The 16933-nt window shown below is 40.8% G+C and overlaps 1 protein-coding gene across 3 annotated transcripts in view; it reads left to right on the forward strand.

The window, feature by feature from the left end:
• The first annotated feature begins 2034 nt into the window (after positions 1-2034).
• Positions 2035-16933, forward strand: part of LOC127617577 (disrupted in schizophrenia 1 protein-like) — a 69511-nt gene continuing 54612 nt past the window's right edge. The window contains exon 1 of one of the 3 annotated variants that reach the window (XM_052089556.1): positions 2035-3008. In XM_052089556.1, the coding sequence (XP_051945516.1) occupies positions 2918-3008 (91 nt within the window). In that variant the 5' untranslated portion in view covers positions 2035-2917. Of the gene's footprint in view, positions 3009-7590; positions 7714-16933 lie in introns of those variants that run through there. The other 2 variants (XM_052089557.1, XM_052089558.1) reach the window with 2 other exon arrangements.

Below are 16933 nucleotides of genomic sequence, written 5' to 3' on the forward strand. Positions count from 1 at the left end.
AGAACCGGCGAGTGTTTTTTGTTCTCTCTCTTCCACTGCCGCTCCGTGTTGGCCTTTACCTCTCTTTTTGCAATTTTTGTTAATTTGGCACGATCGCCGTTACGGTGTGTAGGTGCCACATTTTTTATGTTTTTCCTCCCCTTGTCCCCTCCCTCATCCAGATAGACGGGGATGACCTGCCGGCATTTGGAGGGCACGCCCCTCCCCAGGGAAAGAAGGGGGGAGGGGGCTCCCTGGCCTGAGAGAACGAGGGAGGAATGTGGAAGGGCGGAGGGCGGGGCCGGGTCGTGATTCAAGCCTCAGAGAGAGATAATGGCCGACTGGAAGCTGCAGTGCAAGAGAGAGATTTATAAGACTTTAAATATTTACTAATTATATATAATAAAAATCACATGTAAGCCATTGCTTTATAAGTCTGCTCACATTGCTGCTGTTTCAGTGTGCTAACACGGCAACCTCCTCCACCCCACCATCACCTGTTGAGTCCCGTCCTGCATGGGGGTAGACTCCTCGCCCTTGCCTCTTATCTCCAGCAGGATATGACGGTTCCGAGTACAACTTCTAAAACCTCAAGTCTGCGAGTCTTCCTGATAGAATCTTCTTTATTACGGCCCGGGACATGATTAATTGCACAATTCATCTCACTGAATGAATGCGTTAAATCGACAGTCCTAATATATTTTCTTAATAAAATAATTCAATTCACCTCATCATATGACAGTCGGGGCAGGGGTGGCTCAGCGGCTAATGCTCTGGGTTACTCAAGCCCCCGCACCGCCAAGATGCCACCATTGGGCCCTTGAGCAAGGCCCTTGACCCTATCTGCTCCAGGGGCGCCATATCATGGCTGACCCTGCACTCTGACCCCAGCTTAGCTGCGATATGTGCAAATGTATAACGTGTGACAAAAAACACTGTAAAAAAAAAAAAAAAAAAAAAATTACCTTATAAAACGTTGTGCATTGTCAGAATTGTATTTCTTCCCCATTTATTATGTTTATATGCTACTTTTACTTTATTCATTTATATCATGTTTGAAGTGGTAAGTCAAGAACCTGTCAATCACAGCTGTCAATCATGATGTCACAGCACCGTTTTTATAGCATCAAATAACTAAAAACAAACTTATTTTGAAAACAAACACTTGAAATGACATCAACGTGATAGAAACGACAGTAAATGACAGAAACTATGTTTGGAAAAAAGATATGTGAAGTGTAATTTAATTGTTTAGTTGGTCTCACGTCCCGTTGAATAACATGGGAGGCGGGGTTTATGACCTATACTAGGACCAGTCACCGGGGCGATCGAGACGTTTTGGCTTCACTTTTGAGGGCTTGTGCGGCACACTTGATAAAGAGGCACAAAAGATATTCTATTATTCTAACAATAAATAATTTCCATTGAACATGGATTGAGTCAGTTGACGGATAAATGCAATAAATGATTAAAAATTACAACGTGATGACTGATTTACACTTCTAAAACGTTTTATTATTATTCCATTATTTATTAACTAATTTATTATGATTATTTTATTATGATTATTTTGCCATTCTAAACAATAGAACCAGGGCTGGACTGGTAATCTTGCATACCGGGCATTTTCCCGGTGGGCCGACGCGCTTTGGGGCCGATCAGGGGCAGACTTGCCATCGGGAGAACAGAGCGGGCCGGTTGGTCTAAAATGAACCATCGTGTTAAGCTGCGTTCACACTGTCAGCTATTTTATCGCTGCTTGTCGCCAGTAGCTGGCAGTTAGGTCGCTAGTGGTGTGTACGGGGAGTCTAAACAGCACTGTTTCTTTACAATTAATATTATTAAAATATATTAAAATATCACGTGAGCTCTACCATCTTCTCTCGTATTGGCTGTCGCTCCCAAAAGTCGCTCTTCGTTTGGATAAAGTTAAACATTTCTCAACTGTGTCGTGTCGCTGGACACGCCCACATCCGGTCGCCAACGGTCGCCGTCGCTCGTGTTGCCGGAAGTCGCGAGCTCTCATTGAAAATGACTGAGATGAGGTCATTTTGTCGCTGGCAGTGTGAACGCAGCGTTATACAGAACAGTTAATACCATACCATGTGGTTCATTTAGCTCTATATGTTCCAGTATTGTAGTGTTTTTGAGAACATTGTATTGTCCATTCAACTCATGCTCTTTAAACAGTATTGAAGGAGTTGCTGGATGCTTGTGCCTGCTTTTCCTTCATATCCACTTCAACTCATGCATTTAAAATGAACTATATTGCATTTAAGCCTTTAGATCAAGTGCTCTTTAAGATAAAACTTATAGTATCAGATGTGTTCAATCTTTTGACCTGCTTCTGCATGCCTTTTATCAGAGAAGACCATCCCAGTCAATCTCGAGCATGTAAATTCGGTCTTCTGTGGAGTCAAATTCCAGCAGACGTCAGAGGAACTCCAACGTGCCACATAACGGGACAAAGTGCGGCACTTTCCGCCTCTCGTTGGCTGTTTGGCAGTCGGGTTACCCTCATCGTGATGAGGAAAAATCTCTTAAATGATCTTTAAAGCGTTAACGGGCATTACACAGAGAGACGCAGACGTGAACTTTCTTCAGATTCGCCGATAATAGCGTGCGCGCGCGCGCTTCGCGCGCATGAAATGGACCATTTAACTCGTTTGATAATTGTGTCGCACTTTTGGGGGACTTTTTCCTTTTCTTTCAAGCATAGGGTGAAATTACATTGTTGAAAGGCTTCTTATATGTTGACTGTTATTTGGCAGGTTTGACATCTAATAATTCATATTTATTTAGGATTGGAACCGGCGGCGTCGGCTTCACGTGCACGCGCACGGGTGGCCCATCCGAGTTTTACCGGGTTTTGAGCACATGTTTGGAGTTTAACTAACTTACACTAGTACTACCGTCGATGAAGCGGCTTTAAAGCATCATGATGTTCGCAGGTATGATCAAGGTGGAGAGTAATTCAACCCAAAAGACTGACAACGACCCCAAGTGTCAACGGTGCTCCGCGAGGGCAGGTGAGGCAAACACTGAGCTGTCAATCAATGGATTGTTTTTTGTATGTACAATGGTATCTTTGGTGATGATGTGCTTTTTAGTATGGTTTTTTTGGACCACTATTTACCCACTCAGTACTACCAAAATGCCATGGTAGCCTGTGTGTTCAAAGCCATGGTAATGCAATGGCATTTTTGGCAAACTTGGTACTGACCGACCACTTCTTTCTTCTGCTGAACCCAAATAAATATATATTCAGAAGAATATTTCAGCTCTGTTGGTCATTTAAATGCAGGTTAATGGTGGCCAGAAACAAGGCCGGATTTACCACCGGGCCGATTGGGCCGGTGCCCGGGGGCCTCCGACCTCTAGGGGGCCTCCAAGACCCCACTAACTGTGTGGCCTCATCCTTTTTGTAATTTTTTATTAGTATTAAATTAAATTAAAATTCATGAATGCGTGTGTAATTGTGCGTATGTGTGTTAACAATAATTTATTTACACGCAAAAAAGTATCATGATCAGTTTTTCGGCTGTGTCGGATGATGACGAGTCAGGTTACCGCGGAAACTGTTGATAGCGGCAAAACAGGCGGTAGAAGAGAGTTGAGGACATCGAAAAAAAACTAACAAAATGGATAAAAAACGGTGGAGCAGCGGAGCCACAAAACGTAAAGCTAAAAAGGAGAAGGATAGCCGAGAGGTTTTAATTAGGAGTAATATTCCAGCCATCTCTACTTTTTTCAAAAGTCGGCTCGACGAAAATAAAGAGCCTGCGGTGATGCTGGGTTTAGCACAATATCCAGCTTTGCTATTTTAGATGAACCTGAGCACCAGCACCAGCACCAGCACCAGCACGACAAGACAGAGAACCCCAACCCCAGCCCTATTCAAATGCCTCCCCACCACCACAGTCTCCGACTCCGCTTGAGACCGAAACCGAAGCAGGTGCTGAAGGCGGCAGAGACCCGGCGGTGACGTGCATTACCAGTTTGACCGCCTCAAAATGTAGGCATATCTATTACCTTTTCCCCTTATTAAAACCCTGATTATTAGATGCCCGGATCTAGGGAATTGGTTGATGAAACATTGATTAAAATTAAGATTTAAATGAATACAAAACGAAATTCACTTTAAAGAAAGACTTTGTGCTTTCTGTTTGAGGTCTCTGTGAAAACGTTTTAAAGCATTCTTTTACTTTTAGTGCCGCTTTCAGAGCGGTCACGTCCGTAACGGAGAACTGTCACGTCCGTAACATTTTTTTTCCTCATAAATGCGAACACGAAAAATAAAATAAAATGAATATTTTATTCTGTGGAGACTGTCAATCCTTCTTCATCCGGTGCCGGTGGGTACTATTACTTTTGATTTGCGCAGTGTAATTCACTGAATTGATTGCTCTGCTACCAGCCTCTGTCACGTTACAACCTAGTATATCGTTGATCATCTGTTTCTCCGTAAAAAAAACAGACTGTACAGACATGACTATAGTTATTCTTAGTTATGTTATTAGCCTGTATTTTCATAGATTTTAATCTGCTTTTATTCCAATAAATTCTGTTGATTTTGTTCCGTGATAGTTTCCATTTTGTCTTTTGTTTTATAGATATTTATAGATCTCTTTTGCTGTCACAGTTAACATCACAAGAAATGGAGTTGGTGTTTTTGTTTTTAACTAAAGAAAAAGGAGGAAAGGAAAAAGAAAAAGAGGAGAGGAGGAGGAGGAGGAGGGGCCTCCAAGATTTTGTGCCCAGGGGCCTCTGCTTCCTAAATCCGTGCCTGGCCAGAAATCTAAAGGTCCAAACATCACAGAAAGGCAGCATGAAAGTAATCCACATGACTCCAGTGGTTAAATCCACGTCATCTTAAGCGTTCAAAACGATTTTGTTTTCAAGCTCGATTGCACCTCCTAATGCACGATGCGTGCCCAGAGCGCTAGATTTGGTCTGTTTCTCACCCACACCTATCCTATCGCTTCTGAAGTCATATGGATTACTTTCATGCTGCCTTTATGGGCTTTCAGGGGCTTCAAAGTTCGAACCAGTCTGGCCATTCTCCGTTGACCTCTCTCATCAACAAGGCGTTTCCGTCCACTGAACTGATGCTCACTGGATGGTTTTTGGCACAACGGGAGATATTTGGAAGAATTCATGCTGCTTTTTTTGCACAAAATGAAAGCGGACACAATCTCAAATCTCATTCTCACTTCTGCATATTCAAATGTGGCACGTTGCCATTGGTTACCAAGCTTTTAGGGCCCTGTGATATCAGCGATGTGGGAAATGCAGACTGCAGGAATGCAGTCATAAACATTTAATTCATAATAAATGCGGAAAATGTTACAGAATAAAAAAAATGTATGTTTAATTGCATAATCTATGTCCTAGTGTAATTATTAATCCTGCTGTGATTTATTTAAATAAATATACAGTCTACATTTACACTCATTGACTTTGAAGTGAATGTATAGTTATTTTAATAAAATGCATGAACAAAAAGATATCGTACCGGTTCGGAATGACATGAGGGTGGATAAATGATGGCGAGCGATTCCTAAAGCATTCAGCAGAGATAATTATTGATTTTAATTTGGCCACATTTTCATTGTTGTTTTCCTTGTTTAATTACCAGACTTGTGTTCTAATAGTTTCTTCAGTCCACACGTTTGTGTGTGTGTTTGTGTGTGTGTTTGTGTGTGTGTGAGTGTGGAAAGTTGTTTTGTTTTCAGCTGGTTAGTTTTTGTCTGTGACCGAACAGGAAGTGTGTCGGGATCTCTGGCAGAACTTCAACAGAATTGCAGCTGCTAATTTTAAACACAGTTCGGAGGGATTTCTTTTGTTTGTCAAATTCCCGCCTGCATGAATCCGTAACATAAATAATTATGGCAGAAAACAATCATGTTCTTTAAAGAACTGACAAGTCATCTGTCTGTCTCTCTGTCTGTGTCTGACTATCTGTCTGTCCTATCATTCTATCTCTCGTTCTATATGTCTGTCTGTCTGTCATCTGTCTGTCTGTCTCTGACTATCTGTCTGTCTGTCTGTCCTATCATTCTATCTCTCGTTCTATATATCTGTCTGTCTGTCTGTCTGTCTGTCATTGTCATTCTATATCTTGTCCTCTCGTTCTATATGTCTGTCTGTCATCTGTCTGTCTGTCTCTCTGTCTGTGTCTGTCTCTCTGTCTGTCCTGTCTGTCTGTCTGTCATTGTCATTCTATATCTTGTCCTATCGTTCTATCTTTCGTTCTATATGTCTGTCTGTCATCTGTCTCTCTGTCTGTGTATGTCTGTCCTATCATTCTATCATTATGTCTCATTCTGTCTGTCTGTCTGTCTGTCATCTGTCTGTCTGTGTCTCTGTCTGTGTCTGTCTCCCTGTCTGTCTGTCAGTCATTGTCATTCTATATCTTGTCCTATCGTTCTATCTCTCGTTCTATATGTCTGTCTGTCTCTCTGTCTGTGTCTGTCTATCTGTCTGTCCTATCATTCTATCATTATCTCTCATTGTGTCTGTCTGTCTGCCTGCCTGTCTGTCTGTCAGTCATTGTCATTCTATATCTTGTCCTATCGTTCTATCTCTCGTTCTATATGTCTCTGTCATCTGTCTCTCTGTCTGTGTATGTCTGTCCTATCATTCTATCATTATGTCTCATTCTGTCTGTCTGTCTGTCTGTCATCTGTCTGTCTGTCTCTCTGTCTGTGTCTGTCTCCCTGTCTGTCTGTCTGTCAGTCATTGTCATTCTATATCTTGTCCTATCGTTCTATCTCTCGTTCTATATGTCTGTCTGTCTGTCTGTCTCTCTGTCTGTGTCTGTCTATCTGTCTGTCCTATCATTCTATCATTATCTTTCATTCTGTCTGTCTGTCTGCCTGCCTGTCTGTCTGTCGTCCTGTCATTCTACATCTTGTCCTATCGTTCTATCTCTCGTTCTATATGTCTGTCTGTCATCTGTCTCTCTGTCTGTGTATGTCTGTCCTATCATTCTATCATTATCTCTCATTCTGTCTGTCTGTCTGCCTGCCTGCCTGTCTGTCTGTCGTCCTGTCATTCTATCTCTCATTCTGTCTGTCTGTCTGTTGTCCTGTCATTCTATCTCTCGTTCTATATGTCTGTCTGTCATCTGTCTCTCTGTCTGTGTATGTCTGTCTGTCCTATCATTCTATCATTATCTCTCATTCTGTCTGTCTGCCTGTCTGTCTGTCGTCCTGTCATTCTACATCTTGTCCTATCGTTCTGTTGGTCTGTCTCTAGTCCTGCCTGTCTGTCTGTCTGTCTGTCATTGTCATTCTATCTATTGTTCTCACATTCTGTCATAATGGACCACCAATTGTGATGTTCTTCAGACAACTTCAATGCAATTGTGTAACCAACATGAAATATATTGTGGCTGTGCAGGAACTGCTGTCTGTCTGTCTGTCTGTCTGTCTGTCTGTCTCTCACTTTGCTTCACAATCTCTACACTGTCTCTTGTGTTCAGAAAGACAGAGAAGTTGCAGAAAAAGCCTGACAAACTCTCACTTCCTCAAAGTTGCTGCTGTCACACTACAGCCACATGTTCACTGAGGTGAATCGGCTGGCCAAACATCTCCGGGGGAGATTCGTTTACTCCTCAAACGTTCCCGTCTGCTCTTTATGAGCTTCACATACGGTTGTTCCTGTGAAGTGTTCACGAGTGGCCAATGAGAGTCCGAGGGAGATTTATGAGGGGCTCTCTAACCGATTAAGGTAAACGCATGTATGTTTCTCTCAGGGCGGTCGGTTCACGTGCAAACTGTCTTTACATTTAAAAAATACATATCAAATTAGTTTGAAGCATGGATTAAATAGTGTCAACTGTGTTAAAGCTGTAAAAACAAACTGTTGTGATGTACTGACACAAGTTGAGTGTTTTTAACTGTCTAAGCAGCTACTGTGTGTGGAGTTCAGAAGCAAACAATTCACAAAAAGTGTATTTTGGTTTTACATTTTTTAATGCTAAAATAATAAATAGTGTTAAAATGGGGAGAAAATGTCTTTAGACACTTCTTGTTTGTCAAACTAAGATCTCACAACTTTGATGCAGTGGCAGAAACAACATGTGTCTGCTTTGTTTGATTTTGCCGTCAATCGCTAAAAATGTTCAGTTGACTAATATTTACTCAATATGCTGATTAATGAATCATATTAACTGCAATTAATCACATACATAAATATTTGACCCTCATAGTTCAATAATTCCATATATATTGATTAAAAAATTACAAATATAGTTCTCTCTCTCTTTCTGTCTGTCTGTCTGTCTCGTCCTGTCATTCTATCTCTCGTTCTATCATTATCTCTCATTCTGTCTGTCTGTCGTTCTATCTCTCGTTCTATATGTCTGTCTGTCTGTCTGTCATTCTATATGTCTGTCTGTCATTCTATCTCTCGTTCTATATGTCTGTCTCTCTGTCTGTCGATCTATCTCTCGTTCTATATGTCTGTCTCTCTGTCTGCCTGTCTGTCGTTCTATCTCTCGTTCTATATGTCTGTCTGTCGATCTATCTCTCGTTCTATATGTCTGTCTCTCTCTCTGTCTGTCGATCTATCTCTCGTTCTATATGTCTGTCTCTCTGTCTGTCGTTCTATCTCTCGTTCTAAATGTCTGTCTCTCTGTCTGTTATCTGTCGTTCTATCTCTCATTCTATATGTCTGTCTCTCTGTCTGTCGTTCTATCTCTCGTTCTATATGTCTGTCTCTCTGTCTGTCGTTCTATCTCTCATTCTATATGTCTGTCTCTCTGTCTGTTATCTGTCGTTCTATCTCTCGTTCTATATGTCTGTCTGTCTGTCTGTCTGTCGTTCTATCTGTCATTCTATATGTCTGTCTGTCGTTCTATCTCTCGTTCTATATGTCTGTCTGTCTGTCGTTCTATCTCTCGTTCTATATGTCTGTCTCTCTGTCTGTTATCTGTCGTTCTATCTCTCGTTCTATATGTCTGTCTGTCTGTCTGTCTGTCGTTCTATCTCTCGTTCTATATGTCTGTCTCTCTGTCTGTTATCTGTCGTTCTATCATTATCTCTCGTTCTATATGTCTGTCTCTCTGTCTGTCTGTCATTCTATCTCTCGTTCTATATGTCTGTCTCTGTCTGTCTGTCATTCTATAGGTCTGTCTGTCTGTCATTCTATATGTCTGTCTCTCTGTCTGTCGTTCTATCTGTCGTTCTATATGTCTGTCTGTCGTTCTATCTCTCGTTCTATATGTCTGTCTCTCTGTCTGTTATCTGTCGTTCTATCATTATCTCTCGTTCTATATGTCTGTCTCTCTGTCTGTCTGTCATTCTATCTCTCGTTCTATATGTCTGTCTCTGTCTGTCTGTCATTCTATAGGTCTGTCTGTCTGTCATTCTATATGTCTGTCTCTCTGTCTGTCGTTCTATCTGTCGTTCTATATGTCTGTCTGTCGTTCTATCTCTCGTTCTATATGTCTGTCTCTCTGTCTGTTATCTGTCGTTCTATCTCTCATTCTATATGTCTGTCTCTCTGTCTGTCGTTCTATCTGTCGTTCTATATGTCTGTCTGTCGTTCTATCTCTCATTCTATATGTCTGTCTGTCGTTCTATCTCTCGTTCTATATGTCTGTCTGTCGTTCTATCTCTCGTTCTATATGTCTCTCTGTCGTTCTATCTCTCGTTCTATATGTCTGTCTCTCTGTCTGTTATCTGTCGTTCTATCTCTCGTTCTATATGTCTGTCTCTCTGTCTGTTATCTCTCGTTCTATATGTCTGTCTCTCTGTCTGTTATCTGTCGTTCTATCTCGTTCTATATGTCTGTCTCTCTGTCTGTTATCTGTCGTTCTATCTCTCATTCTATATGTCTGTCTGTCGTTCTATCTCTCATTCTATATGTCTGTCTGTCGTTCTATCTCTCGTTCTATATGTCTCTCTGTCGTTCTATCTCTCGTTCTATATGTCTGTCTCTCTGTCTGTTATCTGTCATCTATCTCTCGTTCTATATGTCTGTCTCTCTGTCTGTTATCTCTCATTCTATATGTCTGTCTGTCTGTCGATCTATCTCTCATTCTATATGTCTGTCTCTCTGTCTGTTATCTGTCGTTCTATCTCTCATTCTATATGTCTGTCTGTCTGTCGTTCTATCTCTCGTTCTATATGTCTGTCTCTCTGTCTGTTATCTGTCGTTCTATCTCTCGTTCTATATGTCTGTCTCTCTGTCTGTCGTTCTATCTCTCATTCTATATGTCTGTCTGTCTGTCGTTCTATCTCTCGTTCTATATGTCTCTCTGTCTCTCTGTCTGTTATCTCTCATTCTATATGTCTGTCTCTCTGTCTGTTATCTGTCGTTCTATCATCATCTCTCGTTCTATATGTCTGTCTCTCTGTCTGTCTGTCATTCTATCTCGTTCTATATGTCTGTCTCTGTCTGTCTGTCATTCTATATGTCTGTCTGTCTGTCATTCTATATGTCTGTCTCTCTGTCTGTCGTTCTATCTGTCGTTCTATATGTCTGTCTGTCGTTCTATCTCTCGTTCTATATGTCTGTCTGTCTGTCGTTCTATCTCTCGTTCTATATGTCTGTCTCTCTGTCTGTTATCTCTCATTCTATATGTCTGTCTGTCTGTCGTTCTATCTCTCGTTCTATATGTCTGTCTCTCTGTCTGTTATCTGTCGTTCTATCATTATCTCTCGTTCTATATGTCTGTCTCTCTGTCTGTCTGTCATTCTATCTCTCGTTCTATATGTCTGTCTCTGTCTGTCTGTCGTTCTATCTGTCGTTCTATATGTCTGTCTGTCGTTCTATCTCTCGTTCTATATGTCTGTCTCTCTGTCTGTTATCTGTCGTTCTATCTCTCATTCTATATGTCTGTCTCTCTGTCTGTCGTTCTATCTGTCGTTCTATATGTCTGTCTGTCGTTCTATCTCTCATTCTATATGTCTGTCTGTCGTTCTATCTCTCGTTCTATATGTCTGTCTGTCGTTCTATCTCTCGTTCTATATGTCTCTCTGTCGTTCTATCTCTCGTTCTATATGTCTGTCTCTCTGTCTGTTATCTGTCGTTCTATCTCTCGTTCTATATGTCTGTCTCTCTGTCTGTTATCTCTCGTTCTATATGTCTGTCTCTCTGTCTGTTATCTGTCGTTCTATCTCGTTCTAAATGTCTGTCTCTCTGTCTGTTATCTGTCGTTCTATCTCTCATTCTATATGTCTGTCTGTCGTTCTATCTCTCATTCTATATGTCTGTCTGTCGTTCTATCTCTCGTTCTATATGTCTCTCTGTCGTTCTATCTCTCGTTCTATATGTCTGTCTCTCTGTCTGTTATCTGTCGTTCTATCTCTCGTTCTATATGTCTGTCTCTCTGTCTGTTATCTGTCGTTCTATCTCTCGTTCTATATGTCTGTCTCTCTGTCTGTTATCTCTCGTTCTATATGTCTGTCTCTCTGTCTGTTATCTGTCGTTCTATCTCTCGTTCTATATGTCTGTCTCTCTGTCTGTTATCTGTCGTTCTATCTCTCATTCTATATGTCTGTCTGTCTGTCGATCTATCTCTCATTCTATATGTCTGTCTCTCTGTCTGTTATCTGTCGTTCTATCTCTCATTCTATATGTCTGTCTGTCTGTCGTTCTATCTCTCGTTCTATATGTCTGTCTCTCTGTCTGTTATCTGTCGTTCTATCTCTCGTTCTATATGTCTGTCTCTCTGTCTGTCGTTCTATCTCTCATTCTATATGTCTGTCTGTCTGTCGTTCTATCTCTCATTCTATATGTCTGTCTGTCTGTCGTTCTATCTCTCGTTCTATATGTCTGTCTCTGTCTGTTATCTGTCGTTCTATCATCATCTCTCGTTCTATATGTCTGTCTCTCTGTCTGTTATCTGTCGTTCTATCTCTCGTTCTATATGTCTGTCTCTCTGTCTGTTATCTCTCATTCTATATGTCTGTCTGTCTGTCGATCTATCTCTCATTCTATATGTCTGTCTCTCTGTCTGTTATCTGTCGTTCTATCTCTCATTCTATATGTCTGTCTGTCTGTCGTTCTATCTCTCGTTCTATATGTCTGTCTCTCTGTCTGTTATCTGTCGTTCTATCTCTCGTTCTATATGTCTGTCTCTCTGTCTGTCGTTCTATCTCTCATTCTATATGTCTGTCTGTCTGTCGTTCTATCTCTCATTCTATATGTCTGTCTGTCTGTTGTTCTATCTCTCGTTCTATATGTCTGTCTCTGTCTGTTATCTGTCGTTCTATCATCATCTCTCGTTCTATATGTCTGTCTCTCTGTCTGTCTGTCATTCTATCTCGTTCTATATGTCTGTCTCTGTCTGTCTGTCATTCTATATGTCTGTCTGTCTGTCATTCTATATGTCTGTCTCTCTGTCTGTCGTTCTATCTGTCGTTCTATATGTCTGTCTGTCGTTCTATCTCTCGTTCTATATGTCTGTCTGTCTGTCGTTCTATCTCTCGTTCTATATGTCTGTCTCTCTGTCTGTTATCTCTCATTCTATATGTCTGTCTGTCTGTCGTTCTATCTCTCGTTCTATATGTCTGTCTCTCTGTCTGTTATCTGTCGTTCTATCATTATCTCTCGTTCTATATGTCTGTCTCTCTGTCTGTCTGTCATTCTATCTCTCGTTCTATATGTCTGTCTCTGTCTGTCTGTCATTCTATCTCTCGTTCTATATGTCTGTCTCTCTGTCTGTTATCTGTCGTTCTATCTCATTCTATATGTCTGTCTGTCTGTCGTTCTATCTCTCGTTCTATATGTCTGTCTCTCTGTCTGTTATCTGTCGTTCTATCTCTCGTTCTATATGTCTGTCTCTCTGTCTGTCGTTCTATCTCTCATTCTATATGTCTGTCTGTCGTTCTATCTCTCGTTCTATATGTCTGTCTCTGTCTGTTATCTGTCGTTCTATCATTATCTCTCGTTCTATATGTCTGTCTCTCTGTCTGTCTGTCATTCTATCTCTCGTTCTATATGTCTGTCTCTGTCTGTCTGTCATTCTATATGTCTGTCTCTCTGTCTGTCGTTCTATCTGTCGTCCTATATGTCTGTCTGTCGTTCTATCTCTCGTTCTATATGTCTCTCTGTCGTTCTATCTCTCGTTCTATATGTCTGTCTCTCTGTCTGTCTGTCATTCTATCTCTCGTTCTATATGTCTGTCTCTCTGTCTGTCGTTCTATCTCTCGTTCTATATGTCTGTCTCTCTGTCTGTTATCTGTCGTTCTATCATTATCTCTCGTTCTATATGTCTGTCTCTCTGTCTGTCTGTCATTCTATCTCTCGTTCTATATGTCTGTCTCTGTCTGTCTGTCTGTCATTCTATATGTCTGTCTGTCTGTCATTATATATGTCTGTCTCTCTGTCTGTCGTTCTATCTCTCGTTCTATATGTCTGTCTCTCTGTCTGTTATCTGTCGTTCTATCATTATCTCTCGTTCTATATGTCTGTCTCTCTGTCTGCCTGTCATTCTATATGTCTGTCTCTCTGTCTGTCTATAAATATATTATATAAATATAATAATTCAGATAATAAAAAGCATTACATTATTGTGGCAGACAAGTAAAACATTAAGACAATACTCAAAAGTGTCTTTAGGAGGCGATGTGTTGTTTATTTCGACAAAATTGAACACAAGCCTTTCATTGGCCTACAGTGCACCGTAATCCATTGTGCAATTGAATTCATCCACCTGTCTGATAGATTTATTATAAGGACGCTTCAATGTACACATGCATCAGATGGACGTCTCACTGTGGTTGCGTCGCATCATAAACGTACCATTTTTAGGTCACTGTGTCAAGCTAAAAGTGGTTTAAAACGTCTCCAGATCCTTGATTGCATTCATTTCTTATATAAATAATCGCACTGAATTGCCACTTTAAATTGACAGCCCTAGTTTTTATAAAACCAACACAGACGTTTGCCTTGTACTGCTCTTTTGTTACTCCTCCTTTTTAAATCGAGGGATTCAAATGATCATTTAGGTGTCTTAAAAAGAGCCTTATGACAGCTTCCTTCCCTTTTGATGGTGCGCTCCGTGCCGTTTGAGTGATGGTATCACGGTTGCTGTCAGTGTTACCTGTCTACTGTATTTAAGGTTCATTGATCTAAAGCTGAGCTATACAGTGTGAGTGACAGATGGAGGACGGTGTTTCTTAGTTGTGTTTTGAATGTGATGTGCACAATGAACTGACTGTTCTTTACCGTAGCTTTGTTAAAGTTAAAAGCTTCTTTGAGAGGATTGAGTTCCGCTCTCTCTTTTGAAAACATACTTCAATTATGACATCATCTGCCCTTAATTTGCTCCGTGTAATTCATGGTAAAGATTGAAATGCATTAGAAGTAGGGCTGTCAATTGATTTAACATTTTGAATCGCATTAATTACATAACATGCCGATTAATTAATCAAATTAACCGCAATTAATCACATACGTCATAATTTGCTGCAAAAGTCCCCCAAATAAAGATAATTCAAAAATATAAAAGCTGCATAATAATTCAAATATGTATTAATATAATGTATCGGGCATGAAGTTTACATTCACTTAGGTTGAAGTCATTAAAACCAATTTTCGAACCACTCCACAGATTAGCAAACTATAGTTTTGGCAAGTCGACCGCATTGCCTTTGTGAATATACTTCTCTAAGCGTGAGCGAATATAAAGGCGTTTGACGCATGCACACTACAGCTTCTTTGTGATACTCCGGCGCATGCACCGACGATGCGCACAGACGATAATCGCGAAATCTGGCCGGTGCATGCTCATGCCTTGCGGACTGGATTATGATGCATAGTGCATATTGTGCGCGGAGCAATCAGCATTGCTCGCGGATGCGCCAAATCTACTTTGGCCTTTAGACGGACGTGTTTGGAGCGTCAAAAACGGCACATTATTATGATGCTAAAATTCAAGTTGAAAGTAGTGGACATTTTTTAAATTGCTGTAGAACCCTCACGGGAAGGAGGACAGGAAACGAAGGTTCCAGGGAAAAAGGTAAGGTTTTTAATGTCTGTCTCACAAATAATTATAACAAAATCAACACACAATAACATAAGCGCAGTGGGTTGGCTTGTTCTGGTCGACTCCCTCTGCTCTGCGGCCGCTGGCTTTTTCACCGCTCTCCTCACTCTACTGCAATTAGAGACAGGTGTTAGTCATAGTTTGGCCCAGGTGTGAGCGCCCTTACCGCTTCTCTCTCCCGGACGGGCGCTTGACCACGCCCCCGCTGCCACAATTGCGTCTCAAGATTCCTGTATTCTGTTGTGCTTTGCACACCTGAAGTTTCCTTGTGGGACGCGCTGCCACCTATTGACGTGGCTTGTAAAAACACCTAATTCAAGCTTGAACGGTAGGAAAATCTGTACGTTTATTACGGAATTTACATATGGTGGACATGATTAACTGCGTGATTGTTTTTAAATCGACGGCCCTACTTACAAAGTAATGGAACGGTTCCCCCAAAATTGATAATTCTTTTATCATTTTCTCACCCTAATGTTGTTCCGAAGCAATATGACTTTCTTTCATTTGTCTACAGAATTGTGTCTACATGAATATTTTCAAGCATGACGCGATCGCTGATCTTAAAACAATAGAAGTTGATTGTGAAATAGTGTCATAAATGTTGCCCGTATGGCTCATGTGTCACATTTCAAGTCTTCTAGAGTCATATGAGCATTTTGTATGAAGAACACAGCAGTGTTGTAGTACTCGAGACTCGGACTCGTCTCGGACTCGGTCTCGAGACCATATTTTAATGGTCTTGGTCTTGTCATGGACTCGTGTGCATTTTGACTCGGTATTGACTCGTACTCGAACATTTTAGGACTCGGACTTATTCCCGAGTCCACTCGAGTCCAATTCAAAATATTTTTCATGATTATTAATGTATGTATATAATATTTCTTTAAATTGATTGACACGCCCAGTGATTGGTGATTTTCTAGTGCGCAACTGCGCATGACTTGAGACTAGTTAGCGCAAAGGCAGCAAGATTCGGTCAGGTAGGGAGGATATGAGCCTCTAGCAATGTGTGAAAATGTCTGCTAAATCGACCATTATTCAGTTTGCCTTTAAAGGACACAAAGAATTCATATGCAGTAAGACTTTTAAAAGGAAACACTCTGCAACATGTACATTCTCTGGGACTTCAATTACAGAAGCAAAGGTTATTAGTTACATTTAGAGAGTGGACTGATATTTCACCAGCTTAGAAGAACTGATAATATTTTTTAAACCAATATCACGAAGTAAATAAAAGTAAATTAGGTAATCAACCCTCTCTGGTCTCGACTCGGACTCGACCCTCTCTGGTCTCGGTCTCGACTCGGACTCGAGTGAGTTGGTCTCGACTACAACTCTGGAACACAGTGAAGTTTGAGTCACTGTTCACTCTCAAATCAAAGCATTGATCGACTCATGTTGTGATGTATACAGAGGCCAAATAAAATATGGCGACACGTCAATACCAACAAACCTATGAAGCCTTTTCTTGAATCAGACGTACGACCAGGCGCAGACTGGCCATTGGGAAGTTCGGGAAGTTTCCCGGTGGGCCAGCAGCGAAATGGGGCCGAATGGGCCGTGATAAGCTGAAATGTCTCATTTATGCATTTTAACTCTTTAACCCATTTTTAGGTATCTTACAGTCAGTTTTCAAAATGCTGTACATTTGTCTTTCAACAACACATTTATAAAGTATGTTCCCTTGTAAAGGATCTCAGCAGTATTTAGTCGAAGGGAGAAAATCACTTATTCTTCCACAGATTTTGACTAATTTACCTAGAATGTGTTGCTCTGAGATTGTTCTTTCATGCAAGATAGTCTCATTTAATTAACGTTATTATAACAACATTTTTGCAAATGGACGTTTACATGTGGCGTTCTATGATTCGCCGCAGTTTCCTGGTGAAATGAACACGAGAGGCGCAACAACAACAACAACAATGGTGCGTTTTATTCACTTTCACA

Source organism: Xyrauchen texanus, chromosome 24 (genome assembly GCF_025860055.1).
Source record: "Xyrauchen texanus isolate HMW12.3.18 chromosome 24, RBS_HiC_50CHRs, whole genome shotgun sequence".
NCBI classification, from domain to species: Eukaryota; Metazoa; Chordata; class Actinopteri; order Cypriniformes; family Catostomidae; genus Xyrauchen; species Xyrauchen texanus.